The sequence below is a fragment of the Mixophyes fleayi genome, chromosome 8, assembly GCF_038048845.1.
Source record: "Mixophyes fleayi isolate aMixFle1 chromosome 8, aMixFle1.hap1, whole genome shotgun sequence".
NCBI lineage: Eukaryota > Metazoa > Chordata > Amphibia > Anura > Limnodynastidae > Mixophyes > Mixophyes fleayi.
In genome coordinates this window covers 107,171,664-107,187,166 of record NC_134409.1, presented here as the reverse complement: position 1 = coordinate 107,187,166, position 15,503 = coordinate 107,171,664, and the positions used below count along the sequence as shown (strand labels likewise).

The window sequence follows — 15,503 nt, the reverse complement described above, 5'->3', positions numbered from 1 at the left end:
TAGACAATAGAGGGGTTTATCTATATGGAAAATTAATTAGGCTAAGGGTATGAAATTATTTTTGGGCTCTTCTATAGATTTCAAGTCTAAGTATCAGCATCTGTCTGCAGCTTGCTGCTTTGTATTGACCACCCCTGCCTTCAGGACTATTGGACTTTATTATTGTGTTTATTATATATAGTATGGCAGTACCTCTAATTCACCATAGGGTTTGATATTGTGCTTTATCCTTCTCCCTACTAGAGGTTAAAACGTTGGACTAATCATCTCTTACACTTGGTGGTTCCCTACTTATACCTGTCTCTCTCTATTTCCTGTGGTGGTCATTGTTGTTTTGCTGCTCTTCCTATGGTTTTGTTCTCCTGCTGCTCCTGTGCCCTCGGACCCTCACATTTTGCTGCTAGCACCACTTCTCCAGATCTCTCTCCACTTACCTTGCTACCTGTGTCTGCAGTATTCCTTGCAACCAGAATTCAGCCTTATCAGAAATCCCTGTGCAGTTTCAACTATATATGGTTCGTACTATTTATTTGTATTTTCTAATCAATAAATACCTTATGCTTCATCACATTCCAGACTCCATAGCTGTGATTTACTTTGAAGCGCGACACTAAGCAATAAAACTTGAAAGATATAGATATGTTCTTAATAAGTTGTAAAAAATATAGTTTTGCAAACCATCTATTTCATAATGTATTAGAGAGATAATATGACAGCAATTTGATCACTGCTAGATAGATATATTTTCTTGTCTATACAAGACAAAAAAACAAAGGAATTATTTAAAATAAGGCTAAGAAATAGAGTAATTCAAGATGATGTTATAAAGTAATTTTACACAGAAAATTTTTGTGATGCTCAGATTCCAAGACATTTTTAACCAGGTTTTTTAGAAGGTGTATTATAAAAAAAAAGAGTAAATATACTTTAATTATAATGTATGAAATTATGGATATCTACTCTTTGTCATAGAAATAGCAACTTGTTAGCAAAATAACATATTGAAGTACTCTATATATAAAAAATGTTCTTTGATTTGCTATAAAGTTCAAAATAATACTGAGATTTGCCCTGTTATGCAATTTAAAGATAAAAATAATTTAAAAAAAATAATAAAAAATAATAATAAAAAAATCATAATAAACTGAACAGGACAAAGAGGAGTATTATAATAAAGTTTTGGATGATATAAGATAAAATAGATCAGATTTGATAGCTCAGAATGTGCACTCTTGGTTTTAATTTACTTTATTATATATATTTTTTATCATGTAAATAAAAAATTATATGGTTTACAAGAATAAATTAATTGGGTATCTAACAAGTATGTTCATGAATAGGATTGTAATAAAAACTTGTTTTATATTGAAAAAGTAGAAATTGGTATATAATCTAACATGTGAGTTTTGGATTCTATAAGTACCGCCCTCCACTGTGATCCAGCGCCATTTCACAGAGAGACACAGTAGGGGTAGCACAGTTCTTTGCAGTCTCTAGTGCAGTTGGGCAGCATCATATCTAAAACAGAAAGAGGAGGGGTGGCAGTTTTCTTAAAAGTCTCCATTGACATTCTACTGAGTTATAGTTCACACAGAACTAGGAGAGGTCCGCTGCTCCATTCCTAATTGTCATTGCTGAAATAGAAATAATAGGGCTATCAGTGTTCTTCAAAATATGCAGTCACATTGTACTGTGTTATTATGGCAAACACAGAAACAGGAGATGTCCCAGTTTTATTGCCAGTCTACAGTCTATGTGAAATTGCTCCATTGCTAATTGCCATTGCTGAAAAAGAGAAAAATAGGGCTGTCAATGTTCTTCAAAATTTGCAGTGACATTGTATTGTGCCATAGCTGACCCAGAAATAGGAGAGGTGGCAGTGTTTAGTGCTGAAACAGAAATTTAAATATTAGGGCTAGTAGTGTTTTTAAAAATCTCCAGTAACATTTTACTGTGCCTTAGCTGATACAGAAACAGGAGAATTGTCAGTGTCCTTGTCATTTTCCAGTCTCCAGGCACATTGTTCTTGTCACTCTCCAGTCTTCAGTCACATTGTTCTTGTCACTCTCCAGTCTTAGTCTCAGATGGTACTAATCCCTCTACGTCCTGTGCTAAAGCCTATGTTCAAGTGCACAGTGGTTTTATGTCAAAAATGTAAACAAAACAAAAATAAAAAAAAAAGCATGTACATTTATAAATAAAAAAGCACCTCTTTAATAAGGGTGAAAGTTTACTGTAGAAAAAAAAAATTGCCAACATGCCATTCTACCCAAAATATTAACAAGCATACCAGCATCAGCTAGCTCTGTTCTCTCAGCTAGATCCCAGCAGGTGCAATCTACACTGTCATCATCCTCACACTCATTAGAGTGTACATCATCCTCAAATAATACTAATTCCTCCACTTCTGGAATCCACCATTACACAAGTCTCTGTACTTTGATGTAATTGCAGGTAATGGCCTTCCCATGGAATATGTAGTTCACTTTACGACAGAACTGTCACGATTTTTGGTCAATTCTTAAGACCAGACCAAATGTCAAAATGTTGTGCTTACTCATCTGCATCACCACTGGGTGTCTTGGGAAAGCTAAGTTTTTTCCTAGCAGCAGCTGCCAAAGAAATTAAGGGAGGATGATTCATTATGTCAGGTACCATTTGAGCTGTCAGCTTGCTGACCAGGAGCCCATTGCATCTATTGAGGTCTGGGTCAGCTGGAAAGAAATAGAAGACATAGCTCTTAAACCTAGGATTATGCACAGTTTCAAAATGTAGTGATTTGACTTCAAGATGTTGATAACTCTCGGATCCTGGCAAAGTGCTACATAGTTAGCGGAATTGCTTAGTTTCATCTTCAATTTCTCTAGCTGCTTTTCCAAAAGTCTAATTAGGGAAATCACTTGACTAAAGCTAACAGTGTCTGAACTCAGTTCACAAATGACTACTTAGAGTGCTTTCAGCACCTTGCACAACACGGAAAGTATTCTCCACTGCGCTGGACAAAAGTTCATTCACTCTTAAATTCAATTCTTTTTGCAGCAGCTGCAATATTCTACATGCTCTTCGAGAATGCTGAAAATTATCTAAATTATTTTAGGACACAGACAGCATCTCCTGCATGTCACTGTCAATTTTTAAAAAGCTCATCCTCATATAATCCTCATCAACATCCTTATTAGCGCTGTCGTCAGCTACACAAATATTCCTCTCATCCTGTTGCAAATACAAAGTGGTATCCTACATTTGTGTATCATCAGCTTTACTAAGAGGCATACCGAAGACAACCTGTTTGAAAAGCAAAGGGATGTTATTGCAACAATGCTTATCCAGTTTAGATTCTCCTGAGAATATGTCATTTTTGATAACGCCACCAATATTGTGAGAGTATTACAGCTGGGTGAAATCCATCACATTCCCTGTTTTGTTCACACAATCCACTTGGTTGAATAGAACTTTTTGAAAAATTACAGGGATGTGCAGGAGATGCTGTCTGTGGCTCGAAAAATTTCGGGACATTTTCGGCATTCTGCAACAGCATGTAGAAAATTGCAGCAGCTGCAAGAACAATTTATTTTACCCAGCCACCAACTGAAGCAAGAGGTGGTAACAAGGTGGAATTTCATACTTTATATGCTTGTGAGGATGGAGGAACAGCGAAAAGCCATCCAAGCTTACTCCACAAGCCATGACATTGGGAAAAGAGGGGGAATGTATTTTAGTTCAGCACAGTGGAGACTACTTTCCATGTTGTGCAAGGTGCTGAAACAATTCAAAGTAGTTGAATCTCTAATGTTGGCTTGTATTAAATATTTGGAACCTCTTTCCATTTAAAGATCTTCCTCTCTCACCACTCCACATCTGGTGCAACACTTTGCAAATCCCTACACTGGCTCCCTGTATAGCCCAGAATCAAATCCAAATTATTCACTCTTACCTACAAGGCCCTCAACAACAACACCCCTGCATACTTCTCAAATCTCATATCAAAATACTCTCACTCCCGCCCTTTTAGATTTACCTCTGACCTGCGCCTTGTATCGTCTCCGATAACCACCTCACACTCCCGCCTATAAGATTTTTCCCATGTTGCTCCCCACTTATGGAATCCCCTACCTCGCTCAATCAGACTTTCCCACAGCCTTCAAATCTTTAATTCTCTTTGAAAGCCCATCTCTTTTTTAGAGGTGATCTTATCCTTGATAACACTGTTCACACTAATGTACCCTCACACCTATCCCAGTCTCCACTCTGAGTCACACAGCTATGTCCTGTTTTATATATGTCCTTGTCTTCCCTACTGTACGGCGCTGCAGAGCACTGTGGTGCCTTACAAATCTACGATAATAATAATAATAATAGTCCATAAAAAAATTCAATCACTTTATAACGCGTTTCTACTAGACATGTTCACTAAAATTTGTGTTTTGGTTTTGGATCTGGATTAAGTTCATGTTTTGGATTTGTTTTTAATTTTGGTAAAACCGCCCTCACATGTTTTGGTTTTGGATCTGTATAGTTTAGAAAAATAGTTATAATGTGCTAAAATCACATAATTTTGCTCTTTTTTGTTTCTACATTATTATTAACCTCAATAACACTAATTTCCAGTTATTTCCAGTCAATTTTCACCATCTCACAGGTCACATTATTATTTTCATCCACTTTCAGACAAAGTCTGCAATGACCTGGCTGGATGCTACGTGATAGAGTAATGACACAAACACACGGCAGTTCATAGCACATCTAGAAAACATTGCCACACAGCAGTGGCAGAAAAGAAAAGTGGTGCAAGATGCAATTGTCCTTGGGCCCTCCCACCCACCCTTATGTAAGATATTGAAAAGGACATCTACATTTTAACAAAGCAAGCACTCCAGCGACAAGGAGTGCCACTTTTGTGGCTGAAGTGCTTGGTTTGTTTTGGCCCCCATAAAACAAGATACCAATAGCTTAGCTACCGTAAGCCCTGTCAATGAACGCTATATTATTAAACCATGTCTGCTCATGCTGCATATTTAATCTCCTTCTCCTCTCTGGAGACCTCCCTCTCATCCCTGAAGAACTGCCAAACCTATGTAGACACAGGAATGGATATTACAACTGGAGTGGAATTACATCTGCTTCAGACAGACTGTGACACGGAACATGTGAGCAGCATGGAATTTGTTTTGTTGGAATACACTGCATTGAACAGAGATTTAAACCAACATATAGACGCAGTTGAGGAGACCGTACTTAAATTAAAACGTGACCCACCGGATAAGATTCCGGATTTAAGAGAGCTTGTATTCGAGAGATACACTGTGATTCAGAAGAACAGGATGATAAATATATCCAGTTTAAAGAACAGCTAATTAAACTTATAAAACAAATGGGTTTGTCACTGGTCCCTGCAGACATAGATTTGGAAGATGAAGATGAGGAGATCGCCGTCACCCAGAGCACACGGCCGCTACAGTGAAACTACGAATGGCTCGTTAAATCAGATGTGGGTCCTTTGATCACTCCACCTGTTAATTGGATAACTGTAGTAATTCTACAGCTAATACATGGCAATGAGCGCTGACCCCCCAGGATGCGTGCATTTTATCAGACCAAGAACAATCCAGGGTGCCCCAGTGGATTAAATATGGTGAACCCAGTGAAAAACTAAGTATGTGTTCACATATATGAGAGAGAAGCAATTGAAAGGATGATTGAAAACAAACGTCAGCACTTATAGCACATGTAAGTAACATTGGCACACAGAGGTAACTAAAAGGAAATGTGGTGCAAGATGGAATTGTCCTTGAGACCCTTCCACCCACCCTTATAATGGATCTTGAAAAGGACATGCACACTTTAACAAAGCAAGCACTTCAGTGACAAGGAGTGCCACTTTTGTGGCTGAAGTGCTTGGATCGTTTGGGACCCCCACAAAACAAGCTAACAATGGGCTTAAGGCAGCTAAGGTAACAGTGCTACAGTGGCAATATGTTGTTGTCATCATCTTCAGCCTCATCCTCACCCTCATCAGTGTGTACATCATCCTCACACAATATTAATTCATCCCCACAGGAATCCACCATTACCAGTACCACCAGTACATGTTGCTACTGTTATTGCTGCTAAAGGCGAATCATCCACCCAGTGGGCTGTCAGTCATATAATCTTTAGTTTGCCACTTCTGCTTGTCAACATATCTGTGGTTAAGTGTACAGTAGGTTGAATGGCATTTTGTAGCCCAATAATTGCATTTTATGGAACATTCTGGTAGAGGTAAGGAATTGTTTTCTAGTAAAATGGTGTCGTGATGGAATTTGGTAATGGGGACACAGGACCTTCTTTAACTGTCTAAAAACCAGATGCATTAATTGTGGATATTGTATGCAGGTCTAATAATAGCTATGCGCCATGGCATCTGTGATCCGCATTGCGACTGGGTGACAGTTTTCATACTTGCTTCCTCTTGCAAAGGATTGTTAACAGTCAATTGTTGTAAACTAGTAGTAGTCTTCTTTTTGGTCTACTTCTGGGTTGAAGATCCACGCCAAGCAGCAGCAGCAGCAGGACTAACGCTCAAGAATTCTTCAGAGAAATCCTATATAGGGGTGAAGTCATCTATCCTTAGCAACTTGGATGCAGGACTAACTCCGGTCACTAGTAAGGATATTGAAGAGGAAGGTGTTGTCAGTGTGGCTTTACAAACACTACAAATGGCTAAACAATTGTCAGGATTGGGTAAAATAATTCCACACATAAGAGGTGGATTTTTTGTTCATATGCCCAGGCATGACAATGGCCTTCTTCTCACTTGCAAGAACTGTTTTCACTGGTGCAGGACTTACACAAACAACATCATATTCATCAACATCCTCATTAGCGCCCTCGTCAGCTACACAAATATCCCACTCATCCTGTTGCAAATACAAAGGGGGTATACTAAATCTGTGCAACACCGGCGACACTAGGAGGAATAGCACTGACAACCTGTTTGCAAAAACTAAGGGATGTCATTGCAAGATAGCTTATCCTGCTTGAACTCTCCTGAGGATATGTCAGTTTTGATAACGCCACTAGTATTGTGAGAGCATTACAGCGAGAAGAATTCTATCACATTCCCTGTTTTGTCACACAGTCAACTTGGGTACAGAGATTTTAAAAAATTACAGTGACATGCAGGAGATGCTGTCTGTGTCCCAAAATAAATTGTGTAATTTTCAGCATTCTGTAACAGCATGTAGAAGATTGCAGCAGCTGCAAGAAGAATAGAATATGAGGGGGAATGTACTTTAGTCCAGCGCAGGGGAGAATACTTTCTGTGTTGTGCAAGGTGCTGACACTGTTAGCTTTAGTCAAGTGATTCCCCTAATTAGACTTTTGGAAAAGCAGCTAGAGAAATTGAAGGAGGAGATGAAACAAAGCAATTCCGCTAACTATGTAGGACTTTGCCAGGATCCGAGAGTTATCAAGCACTTTATTCGCTTTGCCAAGATCCAAGAGTTATCAACATTTTGAAATCAGATCACTACATTTTGTGCAATTATCCTAGGTTTAAGAGCTATGTCTTCTATTTATCTCAAGAAATGCAATGAGCTCCTAGTGAGCAAACTGACAGCTCAAGTGGTACATGACACGAAGAAATCTCCTCCCTCAGTTCCTTTGGCAACTGCTGCTAGGAAAAAACTTAGCTTTCCCAAGACACCCAGAGGTGATGCAGATGAGTCAGCACAATATTTTGACATTTGGTTTGGTCTGAAAGAATTTCCCAAAAATCGTGACAGCTCTGTCGTAAAATTAAATAGAACTTCCACAAGGAAGGCCATTACCAGCAATTACATCAAAGTACAGAGACTTGTGTAATGGTGGATTCCAGCGGGTAAGAATTAGTATTGTGCGAATATGATGTTCACACTGATGAGGGTGAGGGTGATGACCGTGTAGAATGCAGGTTCTGGGATCTAGCTGAGAGAAGGGAGATAGCTAATGCTGGTATGGTAGAATGGCATGTTGGCAATTTTATGTTTTTCTATAGTTAACTTTCACCTTTATTATAGAGGTGTATTTTCTTTAGAAGGGTAAAAGCTTTTTTTTTACGTTTTTATTTCCCTGACTTAAAACTACTATGCACTTAAACATATACACATTTAGCAGATGACATAGATGGATTAATATAATCTTAACTGGTGCCAGCAGCTGCTTGGTGCTCATGGTATTCTGTGGACTGATGTGAATCCATATCGATGGCACAGAGCAATGAGACTGGAGAGTGACAAGAACAATGTGACTGGAAACTAGAGAGTGACAAGAACACTGCTACCCCTGTTTTTGTGTGACCAACTGCACTGAGACTGGAAAGTGACAAGAACAATGTGACTGGAGAGTGACAAAAACACTGCCACCACTCCTGTTTCTGCATGAGCAATGTCACAGAGCAATGTCACCAGAGAGGAGATTGATAAGAAGAACACTGCCTTCCCTTCTGTTTCTATGTGAGGAACTATGGCACAGAGCAATGTCACTGGAGACTGCCAAGAACACTGCCACCCCTGCTATTTCTGTCTTAGTTATGACACTTGCCCAGTACACTGGAGATGGGCAGTAACGCTGCTACACCTTCTGTGTCTTTCTGTGAAATGGCGCTAAATCCCTGTGCAGGGCGCTACTTATAGAATCCAAAACGTGCAAGATCCGATGACTCAACAATGATGTTTTGCCACATTTTTAGTTCTGAGGGCACACAAAAGTACCGAGCTGCCTCGGCACTCGGATCTGCTAACTTCGGGGTGGGCTCGGTTTTCGGAAAACTGAGCCTGAGCGACTCTAATTTTCATTTTGGAAAAGTGTATTTTTTGTTTATGAGTTGGACATATAGAGTTGGACATATCAACATCTATACAGTATGTGAGCAAATGTCAGATACAGCTGGTAATCATATGTGATCAGGGATCAGAGAACCAGAAATGTTTATGTGACGGCTCACTAAATTAATATTGCATAAGAAGTTTCAGGGCTGCTGCAGTCATTCATAATACTCTTCATAGTGATAACAATTCACAATAATGTAGTCAAGGGTTTTGGCCAGTACAATATACTGCATGCACGGTATACATATAACAATCTGGACAATAAGTATTTACTGTGCTTTGGGCAGTTCAAACGACATTTACATTCAGCCAGGATATTATTTACCTAATATTAGAATCAGATTTCCATGCCTATGTATTACTGACAAATATATAAATACACTTTATTATACAGAAATGAAATGACTTGCACCTGTCTTGTGATAAACTGCTTAGACTAATTATTAGTCGCAGAAGGATTTTTTTTTTTTATTATTAACTGAAAGTTACTTACCACCATGAAAATGAATAGATCTGATTAAGTTTTTGGCCTCTTCAATGTTCTTTGGAGTCGCTTTGACAAAAGAATCTTTCCAGGCTTCAGTAAAATGATGAAACAGAATGAAATTTATGTAATCATACTCCGTAGTGTCCTTCAGCATACTAAGCAGGTTTTTTTTAATCTAAACATAGATACGATACATAAGTTAAGTGTGTATATATAGTTATAATCATCTACATGTAAGGATTTACCAGTAAGTGATGAATTACATTTACTCCGTGCAGGTACTGACCTTTTAAACTCGAACCATATTGTATCATACAGAAATTCATAGTTCCTATATTGCAGATTATTAGATTACTAACCTCTGAACTGAATAGTGTTCTGCCCCATGTGCCCACTGAAAGATGAGATATATATATATATATATATATATATATATATATATATATATATATAAAAATATATATATATATATCTATTTATATATCATACTTGCCAACTCACTTTTGCGAGAGTCTCGCGGACTCCCGGGAGAGTGTGGCAATCTCCTGAATTCTGCCCACTTCACTAGGAAGTGCCCACTTCCTAGTGAAGTGGGCAGAATTAGGTCCCAAACGCCGCGATTCCCGGTGAATTGTGGCGTTTGTCGTTTGTCGTTTGGCCCCGCACCCCGCTGTCATTACATCACAGGAGGCGGGTCCAAAATGACGCGATTTTTGGCGCCTCGCCCCCTCACACTCACCTCCACCGGCAGGCTCCAGGAAGAGAGCTGAAGAAGTAGGTAAGTATGATATATATATACACATCTATATATATATATATATATATATATATATATATATATATATATATATATATATATATATACACATACATACACACACACATACACATTTATATTTAAATACAAATATACATTGTTAATTATTGGAAAAGACTGCACTTACACCTTCAAATTAATCCTCTTTGGGGTTCTCCACAATAGCTCCCATTTCCATAGTAGGTAGTACATAATCAAAAAATAGAGGGCACTCACCATTTAAAACAGATAGATTATTCTTTATTTTCAATCCAGTTCCTTTATATTACAGTCAACATTTTGGTCTTACATCCAGACCTTTTTCAAGACAGATTTTCATTGAACAGCAGACAAAACAAAAACAGAGGAACCACTTCCATGTTTTCTCTGCATATTGCCAGCTAAATGCCTCCCTTTGTTACTATATATATATATATATATATATATATATATATATATATATATATATATATATATATACATACACACACATACATACACACACATACATACATACATACGTACGTATATATACACATGTATATACACACAGACACACACATATTTATATAAATAAATAAATATATATATATATATATATATATATATATATGTATGTATGTATGTATGTATATTGTGGCAAAGAAGCATATTTGCCACAGTTCCCCTGTAAGGGAGCTGATAAGAACACAGTTAGTCTGCAGCAGAAGGCTGCAGACAGGGTTAAAGATTTCCTAGGATCCTCTTTTAGCAGACACACAGGTGTTCCACATGGGTGTGATTGGTTATGCTTTGCTGTGATGTGTTTGTAGCGCTTGGGGTGGAGGATAAAAACACTGTTTGTATGTGTGGATGGGACCACCGATGCCAGTATGTGGCCGGCTTGCAGACAGGGAAGTAATGTCTAGCCAGATGTAGGTGGTGGGGATTTTTGTTTACTGGTTATGGATATTCAAGGTCAGCATACCTGTGTCAGATTCCTGTGAATGCTGTACTTTCTCACATGTGGTGTCATCGTGGAATCTGTGGGACAGCTAAAACACAGCCGTCCTCCCAGCCTCCAGACACAAAGGTTGTGAGTGGATCCTGTTAAAAACCACTATAATGCATCAAACTGTTGCAATGATTTGTTTCAAATGTGTTGCTGTGAAGAGACAAACCTTTGTACTGGGAACTTATTAGCAGCTGTCTTGGCTGCAAAAGATAGCAGAAGTTAAACACTGCTGGCCATTGTAGTGCCACACTTCTTAAAGGTCCAAACTGTGAGTTGGGTGTGGTCCAAAAAATATAATTTTTTTTTGTTTTCCTCTGGTTTGTTTGCTATTTACCAGTGAAGGTTTTTAGAGCACATGTCAGCTGGAAAAAAAGCAAACAAAAACAAATTTATTTTTCTGGTAATTGTAGTGCCACACCTTGTGGGTCACCTAGTTGTGAATTAGGTGTGGTCAACAAACTTTTGTTGTTTACCTGAATGCTGAGAGAATCTAGGTTTCATTTACCAGCACAAACTTCTGTGGGAATGGAAGACATGTTAAGAACCCTAGTGAATGTGGCAGCAGTGCAGGAGGAAAATACTCGACTTCTCCGTGAGGAGATGACGGGTATCCCGCTCAGGGGAGAGGGGTTGTTCCAGTATAAAATTCTGCCTTTCAGGCTACATGGGGCTCCCACCACCTTCCAAAGAGCCATGAATCATCTCCTAAAACCACACCATGAGTATGCAGCTGCATACCAGGATGATGTAGTCATCCACTCCCAGGACTGGGAGACATACCTAATCAAAGTGGAGGCAGTATTATACTCACTTAGGGAGGCGGGTCTAACCGCCAATTCAGAGAAATGCGCATTGGCCATGCGTGAGGCCAAATTCTTGGGGTATGTTGTGGGACAGGGTCAGGTCAAACCCCAAGTGGATAAAATAAAGGCTTTCAGAGACTGGCCAAAGCCTGTGTGGAAGACCAGCCGAAAACCTTTCTGGGCCTAGTGGGCTACTATCGCAGATTTATGGCTAATTTTGCCACTAGGGCTGCTCCTCTGACAGAACTCCTAAAAAAGCTTGTCCAGACAAGTTGGTCTAGTCGGAAGCAGCGGAGATGGCCTGGCGAGATCTTCGGGTGGCTCTGTGTTTGGCACCAATACTCCAAGCGCCGGATTTCAGCAGGAGTAGCATACTTTTTATACACTGAAGCCCTCCAGATGCACATAAAACCTAATGTGGGAATATTTACCCATTATAACATATGAAAATGTTTTATAATACAGATATTTACAAACAATGTTTTTGCACGTGTGAAAGGTGGTAGAACTTGTGTCCTGAAATTTTTTTCACCAGACTTGTTGAAGTCTAGAACGTTTTGCACTTTACCTGTAAGGAGTTAATCTCCTCACTCTTCCATGATTGCAGCACCTGTTTGAATGCATTATATACCTTGCTTTCACTTTGCGTGGTGTAGATCATTTCATTGTTACTGTCGTGAACATAGAGAGCTTGCAGTTATTTATAAGGGATAATTCATAACTGCAGTGTAAATAGGTTGTATCCAATGAATCCATTGATAAGTTAGTGTAAAAGTTAAAGACGAAGAGTCTGATGTAATTGCATTTGAAGGCTTTTTACATCCCAGTGTGAGGAGATAAGCCTGTCACTTTTAGCAGCTGCCAGGATGTCTCACTGTTCGCTTTAGACACTTGAATAGACCTTGTGTTGCCAATCACAGCTGGAGATCCTGGTAGACAGCATGTGAAAGCCTAGACAGATATATAGAAATATGACCTTCAAAGGAAAATGTTGTCATAGTTCATATTTTAGGAAATCTGGATGGCACTCCGTACTGAGGGTCAAAAACCACACAAGGGTCTTAAAACATAGATTCCAACTACACAGAGAACAGCCATAGTCACATGTATTTCAGGATGAGATTGGATATTGTTGTAATCTCATCATATTTGGTATTTAAATGTGTGGGAAATTATGATCGGTTTATTGAAGGGAAATTTATGTCTCTGGGAGATATCAGAGGAAAGCTAAGACCGGTCAAAACTTAGGAATAGTTTGAACAAACCTGAGGTGACACCCAGTGGACATTTCCACCCCCACATTAGCATTCACACTGCCCTTGTGAATGCTGTCCCATTTGAGTTTGCTTAAAAACCTGTGTGTGGAAAGGAAAAATTGTCAGACTTTTGGGGAAATCAAGTTACATTGATAAGCTATCCATCTTCCTAGCCAATTCCCCTTGGCCAGAATGCAATTCATGTAAGTGCAAATCTGAATGTAATCCTTTTCATTTTAAACAGTTTTTCCTTGGTATGTCAATATATTAATTGTTTATTCATTATTTTTCTTTATATCTGAAATCCCTGTATTTTTGTATATTAAATCTATAATTTAATAAGTTGCCTCCTTGATACTCTAACGGATCCATTAGCCTATTCGAAGAGAGGTTGCTCGACCAGTTTAACTCTTGGAATGCCAGTGTGTGATTTGTTGATACATTTGATTAACAAGCTGTGTGTGCTTGTATTTACATTTGTTTTACAGTCTGGAGGTGTGAAGAGTTAACCCTGTGTGTGCTGGTGTGGGTCTTGTTAGTTTGTGGATAACTAGAAGCCTGTGTGCCAGTGTGGGACAGTATATTGGGGTCCTATTGCCCGTACTCAATAGGTGGTGGCAAAACCTGAAGTGTCTGGGGGTGTGAGAGCGCTGTGTTGGGGACAATTCCGTAGGTCTATAACCTATGTGATAGGTAGAGAGACTGCGGGCTGAAATCGTGTGTGACCTCATACAGCAAACACCCCAAAGTCACAGCAGCTGGGAGCGTGTTCATGACAGTTACCTGTGAACTGACCACAGCCTGTATCCCTACTATCTTGCTATGTGGACATTTGCCTAACCTACAACTACTACAGTCTGTATTCCTGTTTTCTAAAGGCATGTAAGCAATGTAACAAAGCATTGAGAAAGGCAAGACAGATGCTTGGTTGGATAGGGTAGCAGAAATAACGTAATAATGCTACTGTATAGTTCATTGGTACAGTCTCATCTAGAATACTGTGTTCAATTCTAGAGTCCATATCTAAAGAAGGATATAAATACATAAGAGACTATACAAAGAAGGGCAACTAAAATGGTGCATGGCCTACAGCAGAAAACTTAAACGTAAACTTAATATATATAGTTTGGGGAAATTATATAAGCTTACAAATATGTCAAGGGTTTTAATAATGTACAGAAGGGAAACATTCTTCAAAGGAAGAGAAATATTACCACTGAAACTGGAGGGAAGTAGGTTCAGAGGAAAATTGAGGAAAAATGACTTCATAGAAAGTGTAGTGGATAAGTGGAATAACCTTCCATCAGAGGTGGTAGATGCTAATACAGTAGAGGAATTTAAACATGATTGGGATAGACATAAGGTTATCTTTACAAAGATTTAAGGATCAAATAGGATTTGCAGTTACCATGGGTTAAAAAATGGGAAGACTAGGTGGGCCAAGTGGTTCTTATCTGTCGTCAAACTATATCTCTATGTTTGTTTTCACATGTATGTTATATCATAAACATTGTTTCACTATTTCATCAACTTTAACTACTGGTCAGCTTTGTGCTTTTACAACATACCATAAACCATATAAAAGAGCTCTTAGAGTGCAAATTTAGACCATTCAGTGTGGCAGGAAGGTTTAAGTTCTGTTCAGCAAAAATATTCAACTGAAGCTTGACATTTGTTTGATCAAGTAATAATTTATGGTATACTTCTATATAATAACTAGGCAAAATTACCATTGACCAACCTGATCTTAAGAGTGTGGTAGGGTTGAACGGCACTTTAAATGCAGATATAGTTTATAACCATAATTGCCAACTTGTCCTCATTGGCTTCAGGGAGATCCCGAGGGAGGTGGGTGCGCGGGGGCAGGGCTTGACTAATTGCATCAATTTGACCCTGCCCCCTACACGATTGTCACACTTTGGGCCAATTAAAGCAGGGGGTGGGGCTAAGATGATGCAATATTTGCATCATTAAGCCCCACCCCCACTACTTATCTATTACGGGGGCGAGGACCGGGAGGTTGCCCTGCTCTTCTGGGAGCCCAAGAGGTCTCCCAAAAATACGGGAGTCTCCCGGACATTCCGGGAGAGTAGGCAACTATGTGTTAAAGAAAAGCAGCTAATGAATCTCTAGAGACTGAAGTGTCTTTTACATTTCTGTCTCCATTACTGAAGTCATGTTGTCTTACCTGTCAGTCTTTGATTAAATCTTGGTCTCCATGAAAATGGCCACCTCCATACATACATGGACATAGGACACAATTTCTGAACTGTGTCACCATGCCACATATGGCGGAGCCAACCACATCTTGTACTGGCTCA

At 39.0% G+C, this 15,503-nt stretch overlaps 1 protein-coding gene across 3 annotated transcripts in view; it reads right to left on the bottom strand.

Moving 5' to 3' along the window:
- Positions 1-15,503, bottom strand: part of LOC142099563 (inter-alpha-trypsin inhibitor heavy chain H3-like) — a 185,038-nt gene that overhangs the window by 114,790 nt on the left and 54,745 nt on the right. For all 3 annotated transcript variants that reach the window (XM_075183114.1, XM_075183116.1, XM_075183115.1), the window contains one exon: positions 9,340-9,508. In XM_075183114.1, the coding sequence (XP_075039215.1) occupies positions 9,340-9,508 (169 nt within the window). The remainder of the gene's footprint in view (positions 1-9,339; positions 9,509-15,503) is intronic.